The sequence below is a fragment of the Salvia hispanica genome, chromosome 3, assembly GCF_023119035.1.
Source record: "Salvia hispanica cultivar TCC Black 2014 chromosome 3, UniMelb_Shisp_WGS_1.0, whole genome shotgun sequence".
Classification (NCBI taxonomy): domain Eukaryota; kingdom Viridiplantae; phylum Streptophyta; class Magnoliopsida; order Lamiales; family Lamiaceae; genus Salvia; species Salvia hispanica.
In genome coordinates, this window is record NC_062967.1 from 45,736,741 (window position 1) to 45,760,928 (window position 24,188).

Genomic DNA, 24,188 nt, shown 5'->3' on the forward strand with positions numbered 1-24,188 from the left:
TTTTTGTAGTGTTATTTAAATATAGACTTTTCTTATTTACTAGGAATGTTGATATTAATTATAGACGGTATATCACTAACAAAACCAAATTACAACTGTTATATATTTGTAAGTAGATCTAAATTTTGTCTGTATCAAGGAATTATGTAGATCTAATTCTAAGTGTGTGTCGGTTCACATGTAATAATTCATGCCACGTACAGTCGTACATAACTTAAAAAACTATAATATATGTTTCTATTATTAAGAGCATATGCAAATGCAATGGACCCCGGATGGGTTGGCCTTAACGGGGCTTGGATTCGAGCCCCCAATTTCCACTGCCGTATGGGGGGCAGCCGGGCGTATAGGCAGTTTCGGCTGTGCCATTGTAGTGTTGTGACATTTTTTAGTTTATATTTAATTTAATCCAAAATTTTAAATTTCCAGTGGTTGGTCAAATCATTTTTTTTTTGGAATTTTATTTTATAAACATCAATACTAAATGTGATTCTGTGCTGCAAAATCTCATAAAAAAACACTGTCGTCTTGTTCAACTCACAAAATAACACTGCATAAAATCCAGTGCCGGAAACTAAATGTTTCATATTTATTGGGACGGAGGAAGTATTTGACAATGAAGTTTAGGTATTTAAGTAATAAACTTTCATTAATTTATTTTGAGTGCATAATCATCAAGATATTAATAAATACTGTATAAAATTAAATTTTGGTGAAATGTAGCTGTTGCAAAAATTTTGACCGAAATGGGACTAGATGGTGTGGTAGCTGAAAAATGAATTTTAGGTAATTTGGGGTTAGATTTATGCCATAATGCACACCCAAAGACTGGGAAACATATTTGTCTTTTATAAAAGGGTCCCCCTATAACATACACATATATAAACACACTTTTTTAACCATAAAAGGGCCCCCCCTATATCTTAAACATATACTCCATATATAATTAAACACATCACTCGGAATATAATATAAACACCAAATGCAACTTAACATTAATGGAAGGGTGGTTTTGCTACACATCTGATAACAGATCACTTCCAACATTTAAAATATACTCCATATGATAAATTATTGTATTTCTTATAAATATACTACTAAATTATGAAGATATTATTCAAATAAAACAATAGTTGTACTTTATTCCATATTCTATATAAGGTGGTCAGTGGTCACATATGAGTGAAAATACGAAGCAAATAGTAAAACAATGTCCCCAGAAAAAACTCCAAAATATTTAGAGGAATCATTAGGGTCAGAAGTGAAGGAGTTGATCTCCACCCTACCCAAGCAAAATGGCTGGCTTGCCTCCCATATCTACCAGTATCAAGGTTTCTGGCATGCTGCTTCACACCTCCAAGCCCTCATCTCATGCCAGAACCATTTCCAGGCTCGAGACTCCGACGTTTTCCTCATCACCACTCCCAAATCCGGCACCACCTGGCTCAAAGCCCTCATCTTCGCCTTGATGAATCGGAAACAGAACCCTATCTCCTCCCCCACACACCCTCTCCTCACCAACAACCCCCACGACCTCGTCCCTTTCCTCGAGATCCATCTCTACGCCGACAACCAGAAACCCGACATCGCTTCCCTCCCTTCTCCGCGCCTCTTCGCCACCCACATGCCTTATGTCTCCTTACCGGAATCCGTGAAAAACGGCTCTCGGTGCAAGCTCGTGTACCTCTGCAGGAACCCTAAGGACACCTTCGTCTCCCTCTGGCACTTCACCAACAAGCTCAGGACTCCCGAGATGGGAGCCAACGACATCAGGGAGGTTTTCAACAGATTCTGCGATGGAGTCAGCCTGTTCGGGCCGTTCTGGGACCACGTGCTGGCGTACTGGGAGGTGAGCAGGGAGAGGCCGGGCTGCGCCTTGTTCCTCAAATACGAGGAGATTAAGGCGCGGCCAGGGGTTCATCTGCGCCAGCTGGCGGAGTTCCTCGACTGCCCTTTCTCCGCGGAGGAAGAGGAGTCGGGGATGGTTGAGCGGATTTTGAAGCTGTGTAGCTTTGATCATCTAAGGGGACTTGGAGTGAACAAGAATGGGAAGTTGTCGTCTGGGGAGGAGAATAATGCTTTCTTCCGGCGCGGGGAGGTTGGAGATTGGAACAATTATTTGACTGCGGAGATGGCGGAGAGGATTGATCGGATTGGTCGGGAAAAGTTCCATGGATCGGGATTGGAGCTGCTCTGACTTCTCGTCCCTTCGTCTCAATTTCTTTCTGCAGATTATTCAAGCATGAAATTATGTATTTCAACTATCGTTGGAGTTTGCATTTGTTATTTGAATATTACTATTGAACTTTAAAAATATAATCGACCATAGCATAGACTTGTGCAACCACGATAATTAAAAGTACAAAAAAATTGAAAGAACAAATATAGCCTAAGATAGTCAAATGACTCAAATTTCTAGCATCATCTCGTAAACTACAATTTGAAAGATCACATTTCATTTTGAGTATAAAATTTGAAGCAGATTATACTATTAGTAAATAGAAGTCGACATTGTCAGGTTGTACATATAAACTCAGATCTCACACCTCACTTGTCAGGAAGTCATGTTAGATTTGCTAGTAGGGAGGGTATTACACCATTTAATAATCCCAATTCAACTTGCCAAAGATTGTTGGTTCGAGTTTCGGCAATAACAAGATATCGGAGCATTCCTTAATTAATGCAATGGATATGCTTATAAATAGAATAATCACTCCATGCATTTCAACACGCCAATTTCACTGTAGCACAAACCCGTACTTTCTCTCTGCATTCTTCTTGTCAAAGTTTTGTTATCGCCTCCTCCAGTTTGCCGGAGCTTGTTTGGTTTGTAGTGCTGTAACAATTAGGACGACGTTGTTTTTTATTTGGAGACGATACGCCTGATTCCGGAGGCTACAATCACGTCTTGCAGAAAGATAACTCCTCGAATCGATTTAAAACATTATTTATTGTATTTTCTATTTTTGGAGTTTAATTTTTTACAGTTTATTTTCTGTATAATTTGCGCTTCTTCTTTAATTTCAATTTTTGGATTATATTATGCCCAATAATTAAGTTTATTATTGTGCCAAGTTGATATCAATCAATATCAATTAAAGTATAGAAGAATGCTTAGACTTATCAATAATAAATATGTATAACTATTTGTTTTACTAACAACTTAATCATCAATTTATATTTAATTCATAATTAGTAAAACTAATACTACTACGTGATACAAAAAGTATCAAATCTCATAAGAGACTAAACATAAGATCTTAAATCGAATGATATTGTGTATGAGCATATCCCATCAAAATACTAAAAAAAAGTAGTAGGGGAGCAAAAGCCGCTGCTAATCTAAAAGACCCATCACTCAATTGCTTGAGCATTCTAGTGTATGGTCGTAAGGATTTCTCGGTGTGTTAAATTCAAATCACATGTCTATATATAGTTTTTCTACCCAAACAAATTAAGTTCCAACCTTAATAGATACACGAATTGCAAAACAAAACAAAACAAATGATTATTTAAAACTGTAACTGTATATATAGGGAACACGATTTGAAAGTAAAAACGGACAAAATATTAAGATCCTACACAAAAAAATGGCATCCGAACAAACCAGTCGCAAGTATTTACAACAGGAAGAATGTGTAGAATACGAAATCAAGGAGTTGATCTCCACCTTACCTCGCCAAAATGGCTGGCTCGCATCCTCTCTCTACCAATACCAAGGCTTCTGGCACGCCGCAGCCTATCTCCAAGGCCTCATCTCATGCCAGAACCATTTCCAGGCTCGAGATTCCGACGTTTTCCTCATCACAACCCCCAAATCCGGCACCACCTGGCTCAAAGCCCTCATCTTCGCCTTGATGAACCGGAAACAAAACCCTATCTCCTCCGCCACACACCCTCTCCTCTCCCACAACCCCCACGCCCTCGTCCCCTTCCTCGAGATCAAGCTCTACGCCGATAACCAGAAACCCGACATCGCCTCCCTCCCTTCCCCGCGCCTCTTCTCCACCCACATACCCTATGTCTCCTTACCGGAGTCCGTGAAAAATGGCTCCCGATGCAAGCTCGTGTACCTCTGCCGCAACCCTAAGGACACCTTCGTCTCCCTCTGGCACTTCACCAACAAGCTCAGGACTCCCGAGATGGGAGCCAACGACATCGGAGGGGTTTTCGACAGATTCTGCAACGGAATCAGCCTCTACGGGCCGTTTTGGGACCATGTTTTGGAGTATTGGAATTTGAGCAAGGACGATCCTGAAGGAGCATTGTTTCTGAGGTATGAGGATATGAAAGAGCAGCCTGGGGTTCATCTACGGCAGCTGGCGGAGTTCTTGAAGTGCCCCTTCACGGCGGAGGAAGATGAATTAGGGTTAGTGGAGGAGATGTTGAGATTGTGCAGCTTCGATCATCTGAGCGGCTTGGAGGTGAATAAGAGTGGGAAGTTGTCGTCTGGGGAGGCGAACAATGCCTTCTTTCGTCGGGGCGAGGTCGGAGACTGGAAGAATTATTTGACCCCGGAGATGGTCGATCAAGTTGATCGGATCACGGCCAACAAGTTCTCGGGTTCCGGGTTGCAACTATGGTAAAATATATTCCAATAATTGAAAAAGGTACTCGGAATTCCTAAAGACGAACTACATGAATAACTGTTGAATCCAACTGGAATTGAGCTCGAGCTCAATATATATCAACTGCAAATAAATTTTGAACATTTGATGTTTAATACTACGTAATTAAAAGTAATTCGCTCCTCCGAGTTTATATGAATTTTAAAATTGGCTGTCATATTATATATACGGGATTAGGGTCTTGCACCATTAGATTTTTTAAATTGGGGGAATGAGATTAAAGCTCATGGATTTCAATAAATAGTTAATTTGTTATAACATAATAATTCCACGATTTTTTTTATATCAACATAGTGTATTAAAAATATCAACACAGTTTTATTAATATTATACATGCATTATATTGAGATTGTTGTATTTATTGATATAAAATCTCTTACGTATAAAATTTCATCATCCGATCATCGCCAGAACATATGTAATTGAGATCTCGTTAGAATCCTTATGAAATTGCTTTTAATTTGATATATTTTTTACGAAAAAAATAATTTAAATTGAGAGAGTTACGTAAATTTAAAATTTTAAGATGATTTTGAGAAGAGAGAAAGTGATTAATTTTAATTTTCATATATAAGAATTGACTTTAATACCCTTTAAGTTTATTTAATAATTTTTTAAATTTAAAATATAATTCCGGTGACATTATTTCAACCACTAGATCTCATAATCTTAATGGCTAAGATTTAGTCTTAATTTGAGATTGGTCGTAGTTAGCAATTAATCACAATTGGTCATAGTATAATCCCGTAGGCTTGAAATCATGCCATGTGGATATTTTATCTAGTGGAAGTGGGTTATAAGAGTCCGTCATTAGGATTCTCATTTGAGTTCGGCACGAGTTTTAAGAAATGTAAGAGAAAGTGGGTGAGAAAAGATAGTGGAATATGAGGCTCATTTTCATATATTAGTTTTATAATAGATTGTGAGTTGAATGAGTTAGTGGAAAGTGATGTGTACCTACCATTTATAGTAATAGTGAACCGGGACTCCTAATGACGGACAGACTAAAATAGTAAATCGGGACTCCTAATGCCGGCCATATTAAAATAGTAAACCGGGACTCCTAATGGCAGACGGAAGAAATATTTATTAAAATCCATAAACTTTAATCTCATCCATTCATTTTAAAATCTAATGACATAAGTATTTGTTTTATTTGTAGATCGGATAGTATATGGGTTTTTCAAATTCGTAACTTCAAAATTTTAGGTTGCACTATAAAAGTAAAAAAGGCACAACTCTAGTCATTTTCCGTTCACTCATTCTTTTATTAATTTTTGTGTGTTTCTTCAATAAATCATTTTCATATAAAGTTAATTTTTTCATTTAATAAATAAAACTTTTATGAATATAAGGTCTAATTGGACTGGACATAGATTTTAAAAAATAATAGAAAGTTAATAGAAGGCGAATCCTACTTTTATATAGGTAGTTGAGTCGGTTGTCCTTTTGTACTCGTTTTGAAAAAAAATGATAATAAATAGTTATAGTGGAGAGAAAGAGAGTAAAATAAAAAAGAGAATAATATAGATAAAATTGTTCTCAATATTATTCTCTTCAAGTATTTGTTATAATTTTTTCAAAACACAAGGAAAAAAGAAAAGATACAATTATATTGGACGGATGGACGGATGAAGTATGTATTAATTTTATAATAAAATATGAAAGAGATCAAATTAATTTATTATAAAATAATAAAATGTGGAGTTCATTGAAAAGTATTAGCAAAAAGTTAAATAAAATATTTATTGGTGAATATACCAAATGGATAAAATGAAATTATCATTAGTGAACGAAGAAAGCACATCAATTAATTAGTGATATGACTTGTTTTCCACTTGTGAACTCACTAATTACTAATTATAGTGTTGCTTTTAAAACTTTACATCAAAATTATTACTCCCTCCGTTCACGATTAGGAGTCCCGGTCACTTTTGCACACCTATATTTATTAAAATGATAAAAAATAGTTAAAGTGGAGAAATTGTAAAATAAAAAAGAGAATAATGTTGAGAAGACTCTTGTCAACATTATTATCTCTCTTACTTTACCATTTGTCCACTTTAACTATTTTTTATTATTTTTATAAAATAGGTGTGCAAAAGTGACCGGAACTCCTAATCGTGGACGGAGGGAGTAAAAAACACAACACAAAGTTGCAACTATTCAAATAAAAGTAAAACAAAAAGTACAAATAAAGTAAATATAATACCCACCATAAATGCAAGCGACACCATCATAATAAATGATTAAATGTCATATGCTTAATTTAAATATAGACTAATATATCCTTATGTTATTTTGTTAGCATGCAACTATAAATAATTCTAGTTTAGAAGATTTAATGTTAAGAATAGTCCAATGAAATATGGTAAATTTAAGTTATAAGTCTCCAACATCTTATAGTCACAAATTAATATCATTAATGCATTTATAAAAATGTGAAGTAATAATTTATATTCCCCCCCCATCAAGATTTGACTATAATGTTCCAAAAATTAATATTAATTTAAATTTTCTAAAATAAATAATTAAAATCAAAATTATAAACTCTCAATGTCAAAACCATAAAATCGTACTATTAATATATCATAATAAAAAAAAAATCTAATTTGTTTCTTGCTATAATGAATAAACTAAGAATTTTAATACTCCCTCCGTCCGATGTCATACTTTCCTTTTTAATTTGTCTCATAAAAGATGACACATTTTCTTTTCTACGTATAATATTTTTAGCAACATTTTTATTTACTTTATTATGTAATTATCAATCTTACTATTAGCACTCCCAGATTAAAAATCTTGTATCCGCCAATGCACACAAGCAGTGAATCTGGTACAAAAATCAGATAATTTTTTTTTAATCTTTGGACAACGAAAATGCAAAATTGAAAATGGCCTTGCTCTCCACAATAATGTCAATCAATCACTCCATTTGTGTGTATTTTCACATTTACTATGTGTTGTGTATTGCATTTTGTGCTTTTTTTAGTTTTTAAAAGTATTTTCATTTAAAATGTTTCCAACAAAAATTTAGGTTAGGTGCTAATAAAATGTAATTAGTAACCTAATCTAGTTAAAATTGATTAAACAATAGTTAACTATTAATTTTAAACGTCGCTATCCAAAAATGAATAAATCCTGCCAGTTTCAATTGTAGTGGACTAACTAATTCAAAAAATAATATTTTAGCTTAAATTTATAAAATCGTCATATGTTTAGGACCAACTTAGCTCTAATTATACAACAATTATATAAAAAGAATCTATCCCCAACAATCTTTTTTCATTATTACAAAACTACTAATATTTTTGTTTTTGGTGTGGGGAGGGGGTTGTATTTAAGTGGGCCAAAGCCGCACAAAATCTTCAGCACTAATTATGTTACTTTTTTGTTTTTTACAATTGTTGAGCCTTCAATATTTAAATCAAATGAAAAAGATGTTTGACCGCCTCCATCTGTGTGTATTTTCTTATTTACTAGTGGAGTTGTGTTTGTGTTTGCGTCTGTGTTTTGTATTTTGTTCTTTTTCAGTTTTTAAAAGTATTTTCAAGTAAAATGTTTCCAACAAAAATATAGGTTAGGCGCTAATAAAACATCTAATCTAGTCAAAATCGATTAAACAATAGTTGATTGTTAATTTTAAACAGCGTCTTCCAAAAATGACTAATTATTCCTGCCCTGTTTGCAATTGTAGTGGACTACTTAATTCAAAAGCTAATATCTTAGCCCAAATTCATGATGTTTAGGACCAACTCTCAGTCATACAACAATTATATAAAAGAAATCTATCCCCACAACTTTTTTCATTATTACAAAACCAACATTTTTGTGTTTAGTGTTGGGAGGGGATTGTGTTTAAAGGACCACTATAGTGGACCAAAGCCGCACAAAATTTTCAGCACTAGTTATGTTTCTTTTTTTCAAAATTGTTTGACCGCATCCAATATTTATATCAAATGAAAAAAGATGTTTTATTGAATACTACTATTATTCTATAAATCGATCAACTGCCATAAACAATACTACTATAAATAGATCAACTGCCATAAACAATACAAGAACCAAGCTAGCCAAGTTGTGGAGATAGAGAAAAATGCCATCTTCAAAATTATTTGATGGGCAAGAATTATCCCAAGAATGCCAAGATTTCATCTCCACTGTACCCAAGGAGGAATCAATCACACTGCAGCCTCTGTACCAATACCAAGGTTTCTGGCACAATGACAAATGCCTTCTCGCTTTGATCTCGGCTCAAAAACATTTCCAGGCTCAAGATTCCGACGTCTTTGTTGTTTCCAATCCGAAATGCGGCACCACATGGCTCAAATCACTCACTTTCGCCTTACTATACCGTAAACAACACCCCGTCACAGCCCAAAACCACCCTCTTCTCAGCAGCAATGCTCATGATCTTGTACCCTACATAGACATGAACCTCTTCATCGATAACAAAATCCCAGACATGGAATCCTTTCCCTCCCCGCGCCTCTTAGCCACTCACATGCCTTACGTTTCCCTCCCCGACTCCATCAAGAAAAACTCCAAATGCAAGCTTGTCTACGTCTCCAGGGATCCCAAGGACGCTTTCGTCTCCCTTTGGCACCACGGCTGTAAGGCAGGGCTTCACGACCCGAAGAGCTCCATGGAAGAGGCGTTTGAGGATTACTGCAACGGAATCTCCTTTTACGGACCAGTTTGGGATCATGTTCTACAATATTGGAACCAGAGCTTGTTGAATCCACAGACAACTTTGTTCCTCAAGTACGAGGATATGAAGGTGCACCCAGCCCTTCATCTGCGCCGCCTGGCTGACTTCTTAGGCTGCCCCTTCTCCGCGGAGGAAGAGGAGTCTGGGGTGGTGGATCAGATCTTGAATCTCTGCAGCTTTGACCATCTCACCGGGCTTCAAGTTAACAAGACTGGGGTATCCAAATGGGGGGTTGATAATAATGTCTTTTTTCGGAGGGGTCAAGTTGGAGATGCCAAGAATTATTTGTCTGAGGAGATGATTAACAAAATCGATGGAATCACCCGAGATAGGTTTTCTGGATCAGGGTTGCTATATTAGAGGTGTCATTGATATTTTGTGGTTCGATTGGTTTAGTCATAAGTGTTTGGCAAGATTTGAGATGCAAAAATGACATTTGAATGGAAATAAATGTAATTTCTTATTTGAAAATCGAAACAAAATGAACAATCGTTTGAAATTTGTAGAGAACAGGAGATCCTCTGTTTGGGGTCTAGATGACTAACCCTGCTCCACCAAACTTTTGTTCCACAATGGCATCAAGTTCCTGAGCCATCTGAGCAGACAAACAATTCTTCCAGTCACCAACCACTCCTTCCCTAAAGAAATGCTTATTCTCAATCCCATTCCCCAATCTCCCAACCCTGTTCACCTCACTCCCCCTCATACTCTCAAAGCTAGTCAACTCCAAGATCCGATCAACCACCCCTTCCTCCTCCTCCTCCGCCGAGAAACCGCACTCCAGAAACTCCGCCAGCCGCCGCACCTGCACCGCCCCCTCCTCCTTCACATCCTCATACCTCACAAACAGCACCCTCCCGGGCTCCTCCAGGCTCCGCCTCCAGTACCCCAGAACATGATCCCAAAACGGCCCATACCCGACCGCTCCCTCGCAGAACATCCGGAACGCCGTTTCCATATCCCTCTCCGGCGCTCCCTGAGGCCTCAGCTTGTTCATGAAGTGCCACAGAGAGACGAAGGTGTCCTTGGGGCTCCTGCACGCGTACACGACCTTACTGCTTTGGGATAGGGGCTGTGGGAGGGAGGCGTGGGGCATGTGCGTGGAGAAGAATCTTGGAGAAGGGGAGGAGGGGAGGCGGTTGTGGGCGTAGAGGTCGATCTCGAGGCTGAGGACGAGCTGGTGGGGGTTGGCGGTGAGGAGGGGGTGGTCTGCGGAGGCGGGAGGGAAGAGTTTGCGGTTGAGGAGGGTGAAGATGATTGCTTTGAGCCATGTGGTGCCGCATTTGGGATATGTGGCGAGGAAGACGTCGGAGGGGAGAGGTTGGAAGTGGGTCTGGCATGAGATCACGGCTTGGAGGTGGTCGGGTTGGAACCAGAAGCCTTGGTAGAGGTATAAGTGGGTCGAATCGAACCACCCGTTTTGGCGGGGGAGGCTGGTGATCAACTCTTTTGATTCTAGGGTTAGTGATTCTTCTTGCTGTAGGTACTCTGGGTTTGGGGGTGCCATTTTTTTGTTTGGTTTGGAGTTTGGAGGATTTTCTCTGAATATATAATAAGTGGATAAAATAAATTAATCAGCTTTTGAACATTAATAATGGTGTTGAATTTTTTAAGTATTACTTGTCCTCCAAGGATTTTTAATTTTGAGGCTGTGGGTGATTGCTGGTTTATATATGGATTATATTTTAGCATCTTGTGAAGGTTCATTGGATTTGGTTTAATAAGTATATTTATCCAACGGTCTCTGATCATGATTTATTTCTTTTAATGGCGTGGCAAATTTTGTTTGTGTATATGATGGGTCATGGGTGTGGATCCTATACTTGCAAGATACGTGAAAGTTTGGAGAGGCAAATAGAACTCCATTAAAATTTAGATATATCAGCAAAGTTTGGTAATCACAAGGTGCAAAAATGTAGTAAGAGTACTGCTCCCTCCGTTCCACATAATTTGACTCAATATTCCATTTTGGACTGTCCCACATAATTTGACACACTTCACTTTTACCATTTTTGGTAATGAACCCCATATTCCACTAACTCATTCATACTCACATTGTATTATAAAACTAATACTTTAAAAGTATGATTCACATTCCACCAACTTTTTCAACTCACTTTCCATTAGATTTCTTAAAACCCGTGCCGGATCAAAGTGTCTCAAATTATATGGGACGGAGGGAGTATTAATTAAGAGGAATCTACCAATAGTACTTAAATACTACTAATACTTATTGGAATGTCGTTTACTATTCATAGATCAATTTGCTTTTAGTACTAATGAATTCAGTTGTGTTATTTAACTTTTTACAAAAGAATATTAAAACTTTTTGGAGTGGAATCCTTCGAAACTTCATTCAGCATATACTCACTTTGTCAAGAATGAAAGAATAACAACAATCGTTATTGAGTTGATCACATCCCTTTGAGTGTATATGTACATTTATATAGATGTCAATTGTGAGGATTGATGTATAATAAATTATTAATATGGAGTACTCATTATTTTGAGATAATAATGAAACTCGCTCTTACTACTATTAAGTTTCCTTAAAAATCAGACTCTCGTTTTCCATACTTAAACTTCTTCAGATGCATAGTTGGCTCATTCATGAAAATCTTTCAAGTTTGTCGGGTTGTAGTTTTGAGTTTTGTTTCTTCATTTTCTCGTGTTTTGATTAATTTAGCAAGTACAATGCAGTCTAATCATAGGATATACTATTAATTATAATTTCAACGACAATTACATTACAGTAATTGAACATTATTATAAATTTAATAATAAAATAATTATTTTTGAATAGTCATTTTTTAGTCTTAAATCTAATTGAATGTGTCCATTAATCTATAGGGCTTAGGTTAATTTCATATCAATCCTATAGGACCACCAGTTATTCGATTTAGGATAGTTTGATTTGAGATTTTTCGGACAATAAAATTTTACTCTTAACTTTACCAAATATGAAGCTATCAGATTGATCCATAAATTTCAGATTGAATCAACATCACTAGGTTTGATATATGATATAATACATTGTGTAATATTGTATGACGAGTAAAGGCCAAAATTGGTCCTGAACATATGGTCATTTTACTTTTTTGGTCCTAAACATTATCTTTTGGATTTTTTGGTCCTGAACATATAGAAATTTGATCATTTTGGTCCTCCGTCAACATTTCCGTTAAAAACTAACGGTCAACGGATTTAATCCCGATTTTGACCAAATTAAACTTTTAATTCTGATTTTTTATTTCCTAATTAATTCCCTAATTATTTTTAAAAATATTCTAAAATCTAAACCCATCATCACCACCCCCAATTATGCTCCAACGACATCTCCGGCGAGATCCCACTCTCAGTCAAGCTACGGCCTCTGACCACAACCAGGAGCCTTGTTCCGGTTTCCTACAGAGAGAAACATTTTCTATGGAGATAATCGAGAGCATCTCGCAGGAAGACCTCCAACCAACCGTCAAGCTCTGCGTCGACGGATTGCAGTCTTCTTCAATTGCAGTCAAGAGGTCGGCGGCGGCTAAATTGCGGTTACTGGCAAAAAATCGGGCCGATAATCGGGCTTTGATTGGGGAGTCGGGCGCGGTGCCCGCTCTGATTCCGCCTCTCAATTGCTCGAATCCTACGACGCAGGAGCACGCGGTGACCGCGCTGCTCAATCTGTCCCTCCACGACGGCAACAAGAGCGTGTTAACCAGAGCCGGAGCAGTCAAATCCCTAATTTATGTGCTGAAAACGGGTACCGAGGCGTCCAAGCAGAACGCTGCCTGCGCGCTGCTGAGTTTGGCTCTGGTCGACGAGTACAAGCTGTCGATTGGGGAATGCGGCGCGATTCCGCCGTTGGTTGCGTTGCTGATAAATGGCGCGGTCAGAGGGAAGAAGGACGTGCTCACGACGCTTTACAAGCTGTGCTCCGTCTCGTTGAATAAGGAGAGAGCGGTGAGAGCTGGTGTCGGAAGCCCTAATTTCTCTTGATATTTGGTTATACATAATTGGGGAGGCCGTGGCTTGACTGAGAGTGGGATCCGGGAGAGTTGCGAGGCACTGAAGCTCGCCGGAGATGTTGTTGGAGTGGAATTGGGGGAATGACGATCAAAATAATTGAGGTGGTGATGATGGGTTTAGATTTTATAATATTTTAAAAAATAATTAGGAAATTAATTAGGGAATAAAAAATCAGAATTAAAAGTTTAATTTGGTCAAAATCGAGATTAAACCCGTTGACCGTTAGTTTTTAACGGAAATATTGACGGAGGACCAAAATGATCAAATTTCCATATGTACAGGACCAAAAAATCCAAAAGATAATGTTTAGGACCAAAAAGGTAAAATGATCATATGTTAAGGACTAATTTTGGCCATTACTCTTGTATGACCGGTGTAATTAATAATATGTCTTTGTCATGCATTAAGAAACAGTTTTTCGCTGCTGGCAAACAAAGAAATTACTCCATGCCCAAGCCTAAGCCCAAAGATTTTGGATTCTAATCTATCGTGACATAGACTTTAAATTATAGCCTAAGCCCAAATATTTTGGATTCAAATCTATTGTGACATGGACTTTAAATTATGTATGAATAAAATTAAGAGATTGAATTGCAATATTTTGTAGCCCAGGCCAGAATTCAAATCACAGACGAAATAGATTCGAATCGTTGACACTGGAACCTAACAAAATAAATCAACGGCCGAGATGCACCTAATCCATTTTCAGGGACTGACCAACATCTCTCTCGCAATTTTCTTTCACTTTCAAAACCCCTCTTTGTCTGCATTCCAAATTTTGGGAATTCCATTTTATTGTTTCCATCGAGCACTTTTCCATCTCCCGTCCGCTAGTTGCTGAGTGTATTCCCGATGTCCCTTGTTACATAGTATCCGGAAGAATCCCCCCTTTCATCAGGTATTACTTTCGAATTTTGATCGTTTATTTCTGTGTATTTTTGGATGATCGTAGTTAAATTAGGGATTTTGGTCGCTGTGATATGCTGACCGCGTGTAATGGGGGAATTCTGATTTCTATCGGGGACTCATTAGGGTTTAAAGCTCGTCTAATTTTTGGTACGGGAGGTTCTATCGTTTGATTTTTTGTGATTTACGAACGCGATGATTTTCCATTAGTTAGTGTGGAAATTAGTAAAAATCCATTTGAGATTGGATTGTATTTTGTGGGCGATGCTGAGATTTTGTTTATAAGCTATGCATGAAGTGTTTTACTCATAGCGGATTATACGTTTTAGAAGTAGTTTTTTTTCTGCTTAAGTCTGGAAATTGTGTGTTTAGATAGTGCCTAAACCCAGGCAACACGTTGTTTGCGTGGGCTACTCATGGATACAGCTCACTTTTTAGCGTTAAATTGATCCAATTCCTGTACATTTTTTTTGCTCTTCCTGTAATTATTTTTTCTATGCTCGCAGTAGGATGAGTAGAATATCCGTAGGTCATTTGCGTCCTAGACCTCGCTCGGTAACGGAAACTTTGAGAAGATGCAGGAATGATGACAAAGCTGATAAAGTTATACTGATAGACGTCGATTCTGAAATTAGTGACAATGTTGTTATCCTTGACACTCCTGAATCTTTGCCAAAAAGAAATAAAGAGTCGGGCATGCTCAAGAAAGATGAGAAGTGGTCATTCAAGAATGTAATAAACATTGATGATGACGACGACGATGATGATGTACCTGATGGTAGCTACCAGTTTGGTGCAAACAATGTTGGTTTTTCTGCTAGCACCTCTTTAAATAGAGAAAATTTTCGTGTCGCTGAGGATTTTGCAGATTTCACAGATCCTTCTGATGAAGAAGACTGCCAAAATGTTCAAGACAGTGCTACACCAGTTAAGTTATCAAAATGCAAGCGCACGTATTCTGGGAAAGATTCCACAAGTAACCGCTATGGTTTGGATACTGATTCAGAGTGCGAGTTATCTGGAAATGAATATCCTGACTGTGAAGTAGTGGAAGATTTTTCCGGTAAGATTCAAGAGTTGTGGGAAAGAGCTGTCTCCAGGAGAAAGAAAGATATTCGCAATGTTCATTCGGGTATTAGGGGTCATGATAGTACAACAAGTTGTACTGACAAGGACCTCCAAAATGCTGAATCAGAAGTAGCAACCAGGCACCATGACCATGATGAGCCCTCAGTTTTTCACACTGCTGGGAAATCCAATAGCAGAAACTATGGTTCTCCCCCGGTTAGAATAGAAACGGATTTTGCTTTCACCCATTTTTCTGATAATGCTGTAAATGATCAAGAATGCCGTGCAAATGGGAAATCTAAATCACAAGTGAAATTCCGTCCTTCATTCCATTACCCGGATTGTGAACCAGGAAGTTCCCGCCGGCACATGGAAAGAAGGAAAGATCCAGCTTCATCTAACTCTTCTTTCCAAGAGGAGCCAAATGAGAAATCCAATAATCCTACATCTACTGCAGGGAACAAGGTAAATTCTAAAGAGGAGAATGAAGATGGTCAGGTGCACATGAGTATCGTATGCAGTTTGCCTCCTGAGGATGACTGTTTAATTAGTGAACGTGAAAAGCTCAAGGAAACAGATGAATACAAAAGGGCAATGGAGGAAGAATGGGCTTCCCGACAGCAAGCACTGCAGATCCAGGTTTACAATCTTCACTTATCTGCTCGGGGCATTTCTAAGAAAAGTATTATCTGATGGTTGGGTTGTTGTGGAAATTCTAGTAATGGACTTGAGCATTAAATTCATTGTGTAAATATTTTATGTTTATCATGTGCTTGTGTTTTGCTTTTAGGCCGAAGAAGCGCAACGTGAACGTCGATTGCGGAAGAGAAAAAAAGCTGAAAGCATGCGTATGCTGGAAATGGAAAGAAGACAGAAGCAACGCTTAGAGGAAATGCGGAGTATTAAGCAGAAGGTATGTGAATTGCATATGTACTAGTACTTTCTTAAAGTATTTCTTGATTGAATTTCTGTAGAGGATGATTAAGTAATTTTTACTTTTAGGATGAGGAAAATATGAACTTGAAAGATACAATTCGCGCTGAAGTCCGAAATCAGCTGAAGCAAATTGAAGTTGGGTGCCAAAGTATGGCTTCGCTATTGCATTTGTTGGGAATCATGGTAGGGAGTTGGCCAAATCCATCCCCACAAGAGGTTTGTTGAACTAGCTGCTCTATATTTACATTGTTATGAACTTATGTTCACATTATCTTTACTCTTTTAATTTGTCTGCATGCTAACTTTAAATTGGTTTCAAGGTTCCAATACAATCACTCACATTTTGGAATTTTTTGACACCTGACCCATGATTTAGCTTGTAACATGTACTATCTGATTTGGTGGGTTGGAGAAAATAGCAAGCAATCCATTGTCTTGAACAATTTGTTAAGTAAATGGTGTGCTAACTGTTAGTATTCTTTCTTATGCTGTATATGCAAAGGGGAGGCATTTGGAATAGTGACTTGAAATCGATTATATTTTCAGGTACATGCAGCTTACAAAAAAGCCTTGCTGACCTTTCATCCAGATCGAGCCTCACGATCTGATGATATTCACAAGCTGGTTGAAGCTGAAGAGAAGTTTAAGTTTATCAATCGCATGAAGGAGAAATTCCCTCCTCCTTTGTGACAGTTGATTAAGTTTCAGTCTTGTTAAGATTTTAGTAGTCAATCTAGCTCTTACAAGGTGGAAAAAAATACTATTGATAGTTGAGATTAATATCATCTTGCATCCTCAGGTGATCTTTTTCCGTATATAGTAATTTTCCCGTAATAACTTTGTGAGCAAGTCAGTTATGCCTGGATAATGTAGTGGAAAATAGAAGTAGTTGTTTTGATTATTTTTGCATCCACACTACATTTATTCATAACGAGTGAAGCAGAGATCTGAACTCCAAACTGCCTTCAATGTCAGGCTCATTGCCAATCCTATCAATTAACCTCAATTTTTACCTAAAAAAGATAGATTGGCTTTGAATATATGTTGAGTATTTATTTTCTACATAAAACATAGGTCAGATTTTATTTGGTTGGCGAAAATTACACGGTAAAGGTTACATTTTTTCAAGGAATATTGGTGCATAATATCATGAAATTTTCAAAAATTTGTTTTTTCTCCTAACCTTTAAATTCGACGTATAAGATCATCTTCAATCATTTACATCAAACTCAAACCCATTTTTGAGTATACGTTATACCAAAAATTAGTTTTACTCCAATCATTTACACTAAATTCAAAATTTACACTATTTTTGAGTTTTTGTCTCACAAAATTTTTGCAGTAACACCATATTTGGTGTTGTTTCACAAAAAACACCAAAAATGGATTTACGTTTGGGGTATGATTAGAGTAGATTTTTACACCAAAACTCATTTTTGTGAACTTGTACGAGTAGTTTTAATGTAGTTGGATTTTGTTACTGGTTGGAAAAATTAATCAACTTCTATTAAGTTAGTAATTTTATTTGTAAGTTCAAAGTTTTGTACAAAATAAATTTTTGAAAAACTATTTTTTAGTATTTAATGAATATATGACTAATCTATGCGATTGTCAACACACAGTCGCTTACATTGATTGAAAAGTGAAGACTGAAAACCACTGTTCTCATTTTCGCAACGACAATGGCGTCCACCACATCCCGATCCCTAATCACCCCCCTCAATTCCTCAATCCAAAACCCTAACTACAACCGCAATCCATTCTCCACCGCCAAGCCTATTACAAGAAGTCACAGCATTCATATCCACGCCCGCGGTAGTGGCAGCAATGACGCAATCGAGCTGCAGAAGCTCATGCAAGATTCACCGTATGAGCTCAGTTCCAGAGACGCTCTGCCATCACTTCCGCGTATGCTCCCTCTATAGGATATAGTATTACTCTATTAATTTCGATTGATTTAATTCCGTTTCTGTGTTTTTCGAATTGGTGATTGTTTCAGGGCCTTTGACCTCTGCTCGACTTTCGAATTTGGCGGCGGAAGGGTCTCGTCTCCGCGTCGCCTATCAGGTTTTGCTCCTTATTCTGAAATTCTCTGCATGCAGTACATGTAATTCCCCTAAAGTAGGGTTGTAATTGGTGCCTTGTGAGTTGATTATCGTCTCTGCTACCTGGTTCTGATTTTGGTTGAATATTTTCCAAGGGCGTTCGAGGTGCATACAGCGAGTCTGCAGCCGAGAAGGCTTATCCGAATTGCGAGGCAGTACCATGTGAACAATTTGACACAGCTTTTCAAGTTAGCATCTAATTCCTTATTTGGTGTATTATGTTAATCTGATAATTATTATCTGGTGTAGTTGAAGCATGACTTCTTTTCTCTGATTATATATTTTCTGATATTTATGAATGCTGAGATCTAGTGCTTAACTACATCTGTACTACTACAGGCAGTAGAGAAGTGGCTGGTTGATAGAGCGGTTTTGCCTATTGAAAACTCGTTGGGAGGCAGTATACACAGGAACTATGATCTTCTGCTCCGGCATAGGTTGCATATTGTTGGAGAAGTTAAACTATCGATCCGACACTGCTTACTAGCTAGTCCCGGTGTGAAGATTGAAAATCTTAAAAGAGTGCTTAGCCACCCTCAGGTATCTGAAGCCCAATGAAACCAGGCCTTTGTTTCTGGAACACGAAGCTTACAATTTGTATGACTTGTTATTGCAGGCTCTTGCACAGTGTGAGAATACGTTAACTAAGTTTGGACTGGTTAGGGAAGCTGTGGATGATACTGCTGGTGCAGCAAAGGTACTATTATTTTTTTTTTCTTGTTAAAGTCTGATAATTATTTAGTTTTACGAATTACGTGGCTGACTCTCCCCCTCCCTGTGCGTGCGCATGTAGCATGTTGCTCTCCATGGATTTTATGATGTCGGAGCAGTTGCTAGCTTTAATGCTGCTAAGATCTATGGTCTAGATGTACTTGCTCAGGACATTCAGGTTTGTTTGTGGAGTTTATAGATATTATATTGCCATATGAGCTGCATAAATTTTTGCAGATATGGAACACTGTCATTTGTTTACCTTGTCTTCTCAGGATGATGCTGATAATGTCACTCGATTCCTTATGCTGGCTAGGGAGCCTATCATACCAGGCACTGATAAACCTTTCAAGGTTTGAATTATTTTTTGAGAGGATTGGCTAGAAAACTGATTGCTCATACTATAAATTTTTGAGCATCTTTAAAAATAAATTCCCCATCAAATTTTTTTCCTTTACCTACCTAGTCATTCATTCATTATATTACTTTTGCAGACAAGTATAGTCTTCTCATTAGAGGAAGGTCCAGGGTTTCTTTTTAAGGCACTGGCCGTATTTGCTATGAGGAATATCAATCTCACTAAGGTGAGTTCGTCTTTACTCCCTCGGAATGTCTTCAATATTTTCTTGTGTTTGTGTATGCCTCAACTGCAACGTATCTTTATCTGATACTAGATTGAAAGCCGACCACTGCCAAAGCAGGCTTTACAAACATCAGATGACAATGCCATGCCCTTTCCTAAGTAAGTACAGCAAATACCCATCTTGTAATAGCTAGACAAAAAAGAAAGTTCATCATACATACATAACTGTGTGTCAGTCACGGTTTTAGGCAGTTTCCCGGATTTGTTTGTTTGCATTACTTGTTGTGCTGTCTGGCTAATATCTTTAGTTTTTCAGGTTATTTGATGAAAAAGCAGATTCTTCAAAGTTCTGCTGCTATTATTTATTTTGTAATGATTGTTATCAGAGTTCACAATGTTTTTGATCAGATGGTGTAATTCTTGCATGCAGGTACTTTCCCTACCTTTTCTATGTTGATTTTGAAGCATCCATGGCAGATCAAAGAGCTCAAAATGCTCTTGGCCATCTGAAGGTTTGTGCTTCCCCTAATGTTCTGCCTACAAATTAATTCCTTTTCTTCCTTTTTTTGTGCTACAGCCCAATGTCTTGGTTTCAATGATTTTATTATGCATAATTCATTAACATTACAATGTACAATCTTGGCAGGAGTTTGCAACATTTTTGAGGGTTCTTGGCAGTTACCCTGCAGATATTGGCCTTCCATGACTACCAATTTTTTCAAGGTTCCTATATCTGAGAAACTAGTATGCTTTAGATCCTTGGCTATGCTTTTCAACTAGTTTACATTTGATTTTGGAGCAAGTAACTTTATGTAGTCTGCATTTCATTTCTTAGATTACTGATAAAACTTTTTAGTAACTATATGAGGGTTCATATGGACTAAGTTTTACATAAAAAGCTATAGTTGTTTTATCGGGTGAATCATCTTTTCTGTGACTCAGTGCTTACATGAAAAAAATAACTCGATATATAATGAGATAAATCCATTGCAGCTCAACTGAAATGCTGCTTCATCTTGACAATCTCTTCCATGGAGGAATTTGTTAGAGGGGCCTCTGATTTCTTGAGACTCCAGTAACATGTCAAAGATGAAGAGGACTCCACCATAGTTTGTACAGAATGACTGAATGAATTGCTAAGATGAAAGGGACGCAGTGATGGCTAAAAGGAGAATTATGACGTAGACCAAACAACTTATGCCCTTCTTGGTGTGATGAAGATAAGCATGGAATGACAGTTCCTTTGCATTTCCGTCCAAATTCTCTACTCCATTCCATCACATAAGCATCACATGACTGATGGAATTGCTAACATGGAAAGGGACGCTTGTGAGCTAAAATGAGAATTATGGAATAAACTGACAACTTATGCCCTTCTTGGTACGATGGGATGGAATTAAGGTAGGAATGAAATTACAATTCTTTTGCATTTTCATTCTATTCTCTACTCCATTCCATTACATGAGCATTCTATTTTATTATACCAAACAAATGAATGAAATGAAAGTAAGAATGGAAGTAGGAATTATCATCCATTTCCTTCTCTATTCCATTATAGGCCATCTACAACTGATTCCCTTAAACCCTTCATTCCCTTCACTATCCATGAACCCTTCGGCACATTTTTTTCCATTATTTATTTATCCCACCATACATTTCTATAATTATTTGTGGATTCCACATTTTTTTAATCTTTTTTCATTCCTTTATTTTGTAATTTATTCAACCCAATTTTATAAAAATGCAAAATTCATTATAGTCCAAAAATTACATTTATTGACATCTAAATATAAAAAATTGAAATCCTTGAATTGGTATTTTATTTAAAGCGATAAGAGTACCTAATTTAAATTGTAAATTTGTAATTACTCGTTGTGGCTAAAAGTTTACCCAAATGTGTTCGATTACATTGTGTTGGATTATGCCGTTGGTGGTGAAATTGTGAGATGGTTATTGACGTCGGAGGTATTCGTGAAATTGTGGTAATGCACTTTAGTGTGTGGGTTGGTTGCAGTAGCAGAGCTAGATGAGTTGGGGGTTTCTTTGTCAAATCAATTAATCACGTTTGGTCTTTTGTCGAGATAGTAACCTATGTGGCAGCGCCGATTGTTGGTTGTGAATCATATCACCGGATCTATACTGTTGTTAAAATTGAGTGGTTGAGCATGTTTATATTGTTGTTTGATCTAAGGACACAAAAAAAGCATGCCAAATCCAAAGGTATGGTATTTTTTATGAACCTTGAAAATTGTCTTTAAAATAAAAAACTTTTGAAATTGTGCAATTCCTCAACACGATTTTGGCAGACTTTGATTCTATGTGGCTGGTCGTGAAATCAATGTGGCTTAATCCCAACAAATCATACTTCATAAATGTTGAGTTGTTGACCAACTATTTAATTAGATGAAAAAGAAAAAATAAATCTAACCGCTCTAATTGTCGAAAATACTAATTTTATAAATATATGCATGTTTATATGTTATAGTATGTGAGGATTTTTATAATATCATTTTAGCTCATTTTTCGTGTAAGTCCAAAAATGTGAAAATGTTTTTTTTTGGAGGGCATTTAAGGGTGAAATTAGCATCTGGTTCCAAAAATGCATAAAAAAGATTATGGACTATTTCTGTGCGAAACTGAAAGATTAGGTACTCTCTCTGTCCCAACTAAGTTAGGGGTGTCGAAACGGGTAGCGGGTATTGGGAAACCCTCAACCCGACCCGCTACCCGCCGGGTAATGGGTACCCGCTACCCGACGACAATGGGAAACGGGGCGGGATCGGGTAGTTTGTTTTAAATTTTTGCGGGTATGGGTATACCAGCTACCCGCTCGGGTATACCCGTTATTTATAGGGGTTTGAAATATTTTATTTTAGTTAATTAGTTTCAAATCCATATATACTCCCCGATGATACACTTTATTTCCAATTATTTATCCGCTACCAAATGAAGGATTGCAAAGTCGGTGAAAGTGAAACTTTTATTAGTTTAATGTCTTTATATTAAAGATTTAAAATCTATAGACTTTTAGTTGAAGTTATATATATTTAGACTTTTGATGAAAGTGAATTATTTTTTATTTTATATTAGACTTTTGAATGGTGATTTAATTTTAGACATGCTTGATGTTTCTATCATATTTGCTTATTTGAAATTTTGATTTGCATTATATTTCATACATAGTCATATTATATTTAAGAGATGAGAAATCATCATATTTGTGCATAGTTAATAGTTGGAAATTATGCAAATACAACAAAGTAAAAAAAATATAAATCTAAAATCGTAGTGTAGCAACTAGCAACAATCCCAAAATTCATTCTATAATTTCAAACATGTACAAAAAATTATTGTATTAGATGACTAGCATTGATGATAAGTGAAAACTAAAAGCATAATACCGTTGAATAATATAATACACAATTCAAATTATGTGTGCGGGTTTGGGTACCCGCAACTGCGGGTTTGGGATACCCGATGCGGGTATGGGGTTACCCGTTTAACTATACGGGTCGGGATTGGGTAGTATAATATTGAAGTTTTCGGGTACGGGTACCCGCGGGTACTCGTTTCGACAACCCTAAACTAAGTTGAGTTGTATCGTCTTGGGATGTCTCAACTAAGTTGAGTTATTTCTTTTTTTGACAAAAAATAAAATATACAATTATTCTTATTTTATTCTATCGACTATTTACTCTTTATTTATCTTTTTTACTTTATTCCTTTTGTTGGGGATCGGTGGTGCACACCTGAACTCCACATAGTATGATATTGTCCGTTTCGGGCAAAGCCCTCATGATTTTGCTCTTGGGGTACTTTCGAAAAGGTATCGTACTAATGGAGTTGAAGTAGCCCATATATATAAGTCAACTTAATTGAGAATTAGGACGGAGGGAGTATATTCTTTTAAGTTAATGGTAAAGTAACTTTGTTTTCACTAACATTCCAGTCATGATACTTTTACTAATTTATAAAATTGTGATACGCTGCCATTGGAAGTTGGTGTGACTTGCCAACAATGACGGAAGCAGAGTGACGCCATAGAATATAAGAAATTTGAAGTCCGAACATTTCGTCTGCCTATAAAAGGGACTTTCGACTCATGCTTTAGAAACAGAATATCTCATGTGTTGAGACGAGATCCACCCTTTTCAAATATTCTACTACTCATAGACATGGCATCTAAATATGGCAGTGGAAATAGCTCATCATCGAAGCAGAAGGAGGAGGAAACGTCGAGTCTGGTGGCGGTAGGGGCGGCTGCTGTTGGTGTCGCCGCCGTAGCGTGGTGGGGCCTCTCCAGCTTGTTTGGTAGTTCTGATTCTTCTGATGAAAAGATGATGAAGGCTCCAGGACAAAATTATTCCATTCGGAGGAAGGATTTCGAGAGTAATCCTGCTGAATACTTCCGTAACAATCGCTCCAAACAATCTAAGTAAAACTATTTAATTATGATGAGTGGTTGGTTTTAATTAAGTTGTTTACTTTCACCTTAATGGTTATCATTCTCAGTTCTCAAGTAT

At 37.2% G+C, this 24,188-nt stretch overlaps 7 protein-coding genes across 10 annotated transcripts; 6 read left to right on the forward strand and 1 right to left on the reverse strand.

The window, feature by feature from the left end:
• The first annotated feature begins 1,177 nt into the window (after positions 1-1,177).
• Positions 1,178-2,306, forward strand: LOC125216525 (cytosolic sulfotransferase 12-like). Its single transcript, XM_048118266.1, has one exon. The coding sequence runs from the start codon at positions 1,211-1,213 to the stop codon at positions 2,195-2,197; it is 987 nt and encodes a 328-aa protein (XP_047974223.1). The 5' UTR covers positions 1,178-1,210; the 3' UTR covers positions 2,198-2,306.
• A 1,284-nt stretch (positions 2,307-3,590) lies between these two features.
• On the forward strand, positions 3,591-4,734 carry LOC125210807 (cytosolic sulfotransferase 12-like). The gene has a single exon (XM_048110402.1). It carries the CDS (start codon positions 3,591-3,593, stop codon positions 4,584-4,586), a length of 996 nt encoding a protein of 331 aa, XP_047966359.1. The 3' UTR covers positions 4,587-4,734.
• Positions 4,735-8,585: 3,851 nt separating this feature from the next.
• Positions 8,586-9,699, forward strand: LOC125211385 (cytosolic sulfotransferase 5-like). The gene has a single exon (XM_048111147.1). It carries the CDS (start codon positions 8,725-8,727, stop codon positions 9,697-9,699), a length of 975 nt encoding a protein of 324 aa, XP_047967104.1. The 5' UTR covers positions 8,586-8,724.
• Positions 9,700-9,780: 81 nt separating this feature from the next.
• Positions 9,781-10,874, reverse strand: LOC125211384 (cytosolic sulfotransferase 12-like). Its single transcript, XM_048111146.1, has one exon. It carries the CDS (start codon positions 10,844-10,846, stop codon positions 9,872-9,874), a length of 975 nt encoding a protein of 324 aa, XP_047967103.1. The 5' UTR covers positions 10,847-10,874; the 3' UTR covers positions 9,781-9,871.
• A 1,786-nt stretch (positions 10,875-12,660) lies between these two features.
• LOC125210326 (U-box domain-containing protein 12-like) lies at positions 12,661-13,326 on the forward strand. Its single transcript, XM_048109883.1, has one exon. It carries the CDS (start codon positions 12,661-12,663, stop codon positions 13,324-13,326), a length of 666 nt encoding a protein of 221 aa, XP_047965840.1.
• A 735-nt stretch (positions 13,327-14,061) lies between these two features.
• Positions 14,062-17,167, forward strand: LOC125215748. Of its 2 annotated transcripts, none has more exons than XM_048117279.1 (5): positions 14,062-14,254; positions 14,769-15,969; positions 16,121-16,243; positions 16,333-16,482; positions 16,813-17,167. In XM_048117279.1, the coding sequence occupies exons 2-5, from the start codon at positions 14,773-14,775 to the stop codon at positions 16,954-16,956; spliced, it is 1,614 nt and encodes a 537-aa protein (XP_047973236.1). In that variant the 5' UTR covers positions 14,062-14,254; positions 14,769-14,772; the 3' UTR covers positions 16,957-17,167. The 2 variants fall into 2 exon arrangements, with proteins under 2 accessions (XP_047973236.1, XP_047973237.1); XM_048117280.1 differs by having other exon boundaries at positions 14,772-15,969.
• A 722-nt stretch (positions 17,168-17,889) lies between these two features.
• On the forward strand, positions 17,890-21,220 carry LOC125211021 (arogenate dehydratase 2-like). Of its 3 annotated transcripts, none has more exons than XM_048110693.1 (12): positions 17,890-18,174; positions 18,266-18,333; positions 18,467-18,559; positions 18,711-18,911; positions 18,988-19,068; positions 19,165-19,260; positions 19,358-19,435; positions 19,577-19,666; positions 19,757-19,824; positions 20,096-20,177; positions 20,312-20,409; positions 20,659-21,220. In XM_048110693.1, the coding sequence occupies exons 1-11, from the start codon at positions 17,949-17,951 to the stop codon at positions 20,369-20,371; spliced, it is 1,143 nt and encodes a 380-aa protein (XP_047966650.1). In that variant the 5' UTR covers positions 17,890-17,948; the 3' UTR covers positions 20,372-20,409; positions 20,659-21,220. The 3 variants fall into 3 exon arrangements, with proteins under 3 accessions (XP_047966650.1, XP_047966649.1, XP_047966648.1); XM_048110692.1 differs by having other exon boundaries at positions 20,312-20,388; XM_048110691.1 differs by lacking the exon at positions 20,659-21,220 and having other exon boundaries at positions 20,312-20,587.
• The last annotated feature ends 2,968 nt before the right edge of the window (positions 21,221-24,188 follow it).

Coding starts and splice junctions, on each gene's coding strand:
- LOC125216525 (XM_048118266.1), top strand. CDS start 1,211: ATGTCCCCAGAAAAAACTCCAAAATATTTAGAGGAATCATTAGGGTCA.
- LOC125210807 (XM_048110402.1), top strand. CDS start 3,591: ATGGCATCCGAACAAACCAGTCGCAAGTATTTACAACAGGAAGAATGT.
- LOC125211385 (XM_048111147.1), top strand. CDS start 8,725: ATGCCATCTTCAAAATTATTTGATGGGCAAGAATTATCCCAAGAATGC.
- LOC125211384 (XM_048111146.1), bottom strand. CDS start 10,846: ATGGCACCCCCAAACCCAGAGTACCTACAGCAAGAAGAATCACTAACC.
- LOC125210326 (XM_048109883.1), top strand. CDS start 12,661: ATGCTCCAACGACATCTCCGGCGAGATCCCACTCTCAGTCAAGCTACG.
- LOC125215748 (XM_048117279.1), top strand. CDS start 14,773: ATGAGTAGAATATCCGTAGGTCATTTGCGTCCTAGACCTCGCTCGGTA. Junction 16,244..16,332: donor TGCGGAGTATTAAGCAGAAG/GTATGTGAATTG, acceptor TTTTACTTTTAG/GATGAGGAAAATATGAACTT. Junction 16,483..16,812: donor CAAATCCATCCCCACAAGAG/GTTTGTTGAACT, acceptor TTATATTTTCAG/GTACATGCAGCTTACAAAAA.
- LOC125211021 (XM_048110693.1), top strand. CDS start 17,949: ATGGCGTCCACCACATCCCGATCCCTAATCACCCCCCTCAATTCCTCA. Junction 18,334..18,466: donor GTCTCCGCGTCGCCTATCAG/GTTTTGCTCCTT, acceptor ATATTTTCCAAG/GGCGTTCGAGGTGCATACAG. Junction 18,912..18,987: donor GAGTGCTTAGCCACCCTCAG/GTATCTGAAGCC, acceptor TTGTTATTGCAG/GCTCTTGCACAGTGTGAGAA.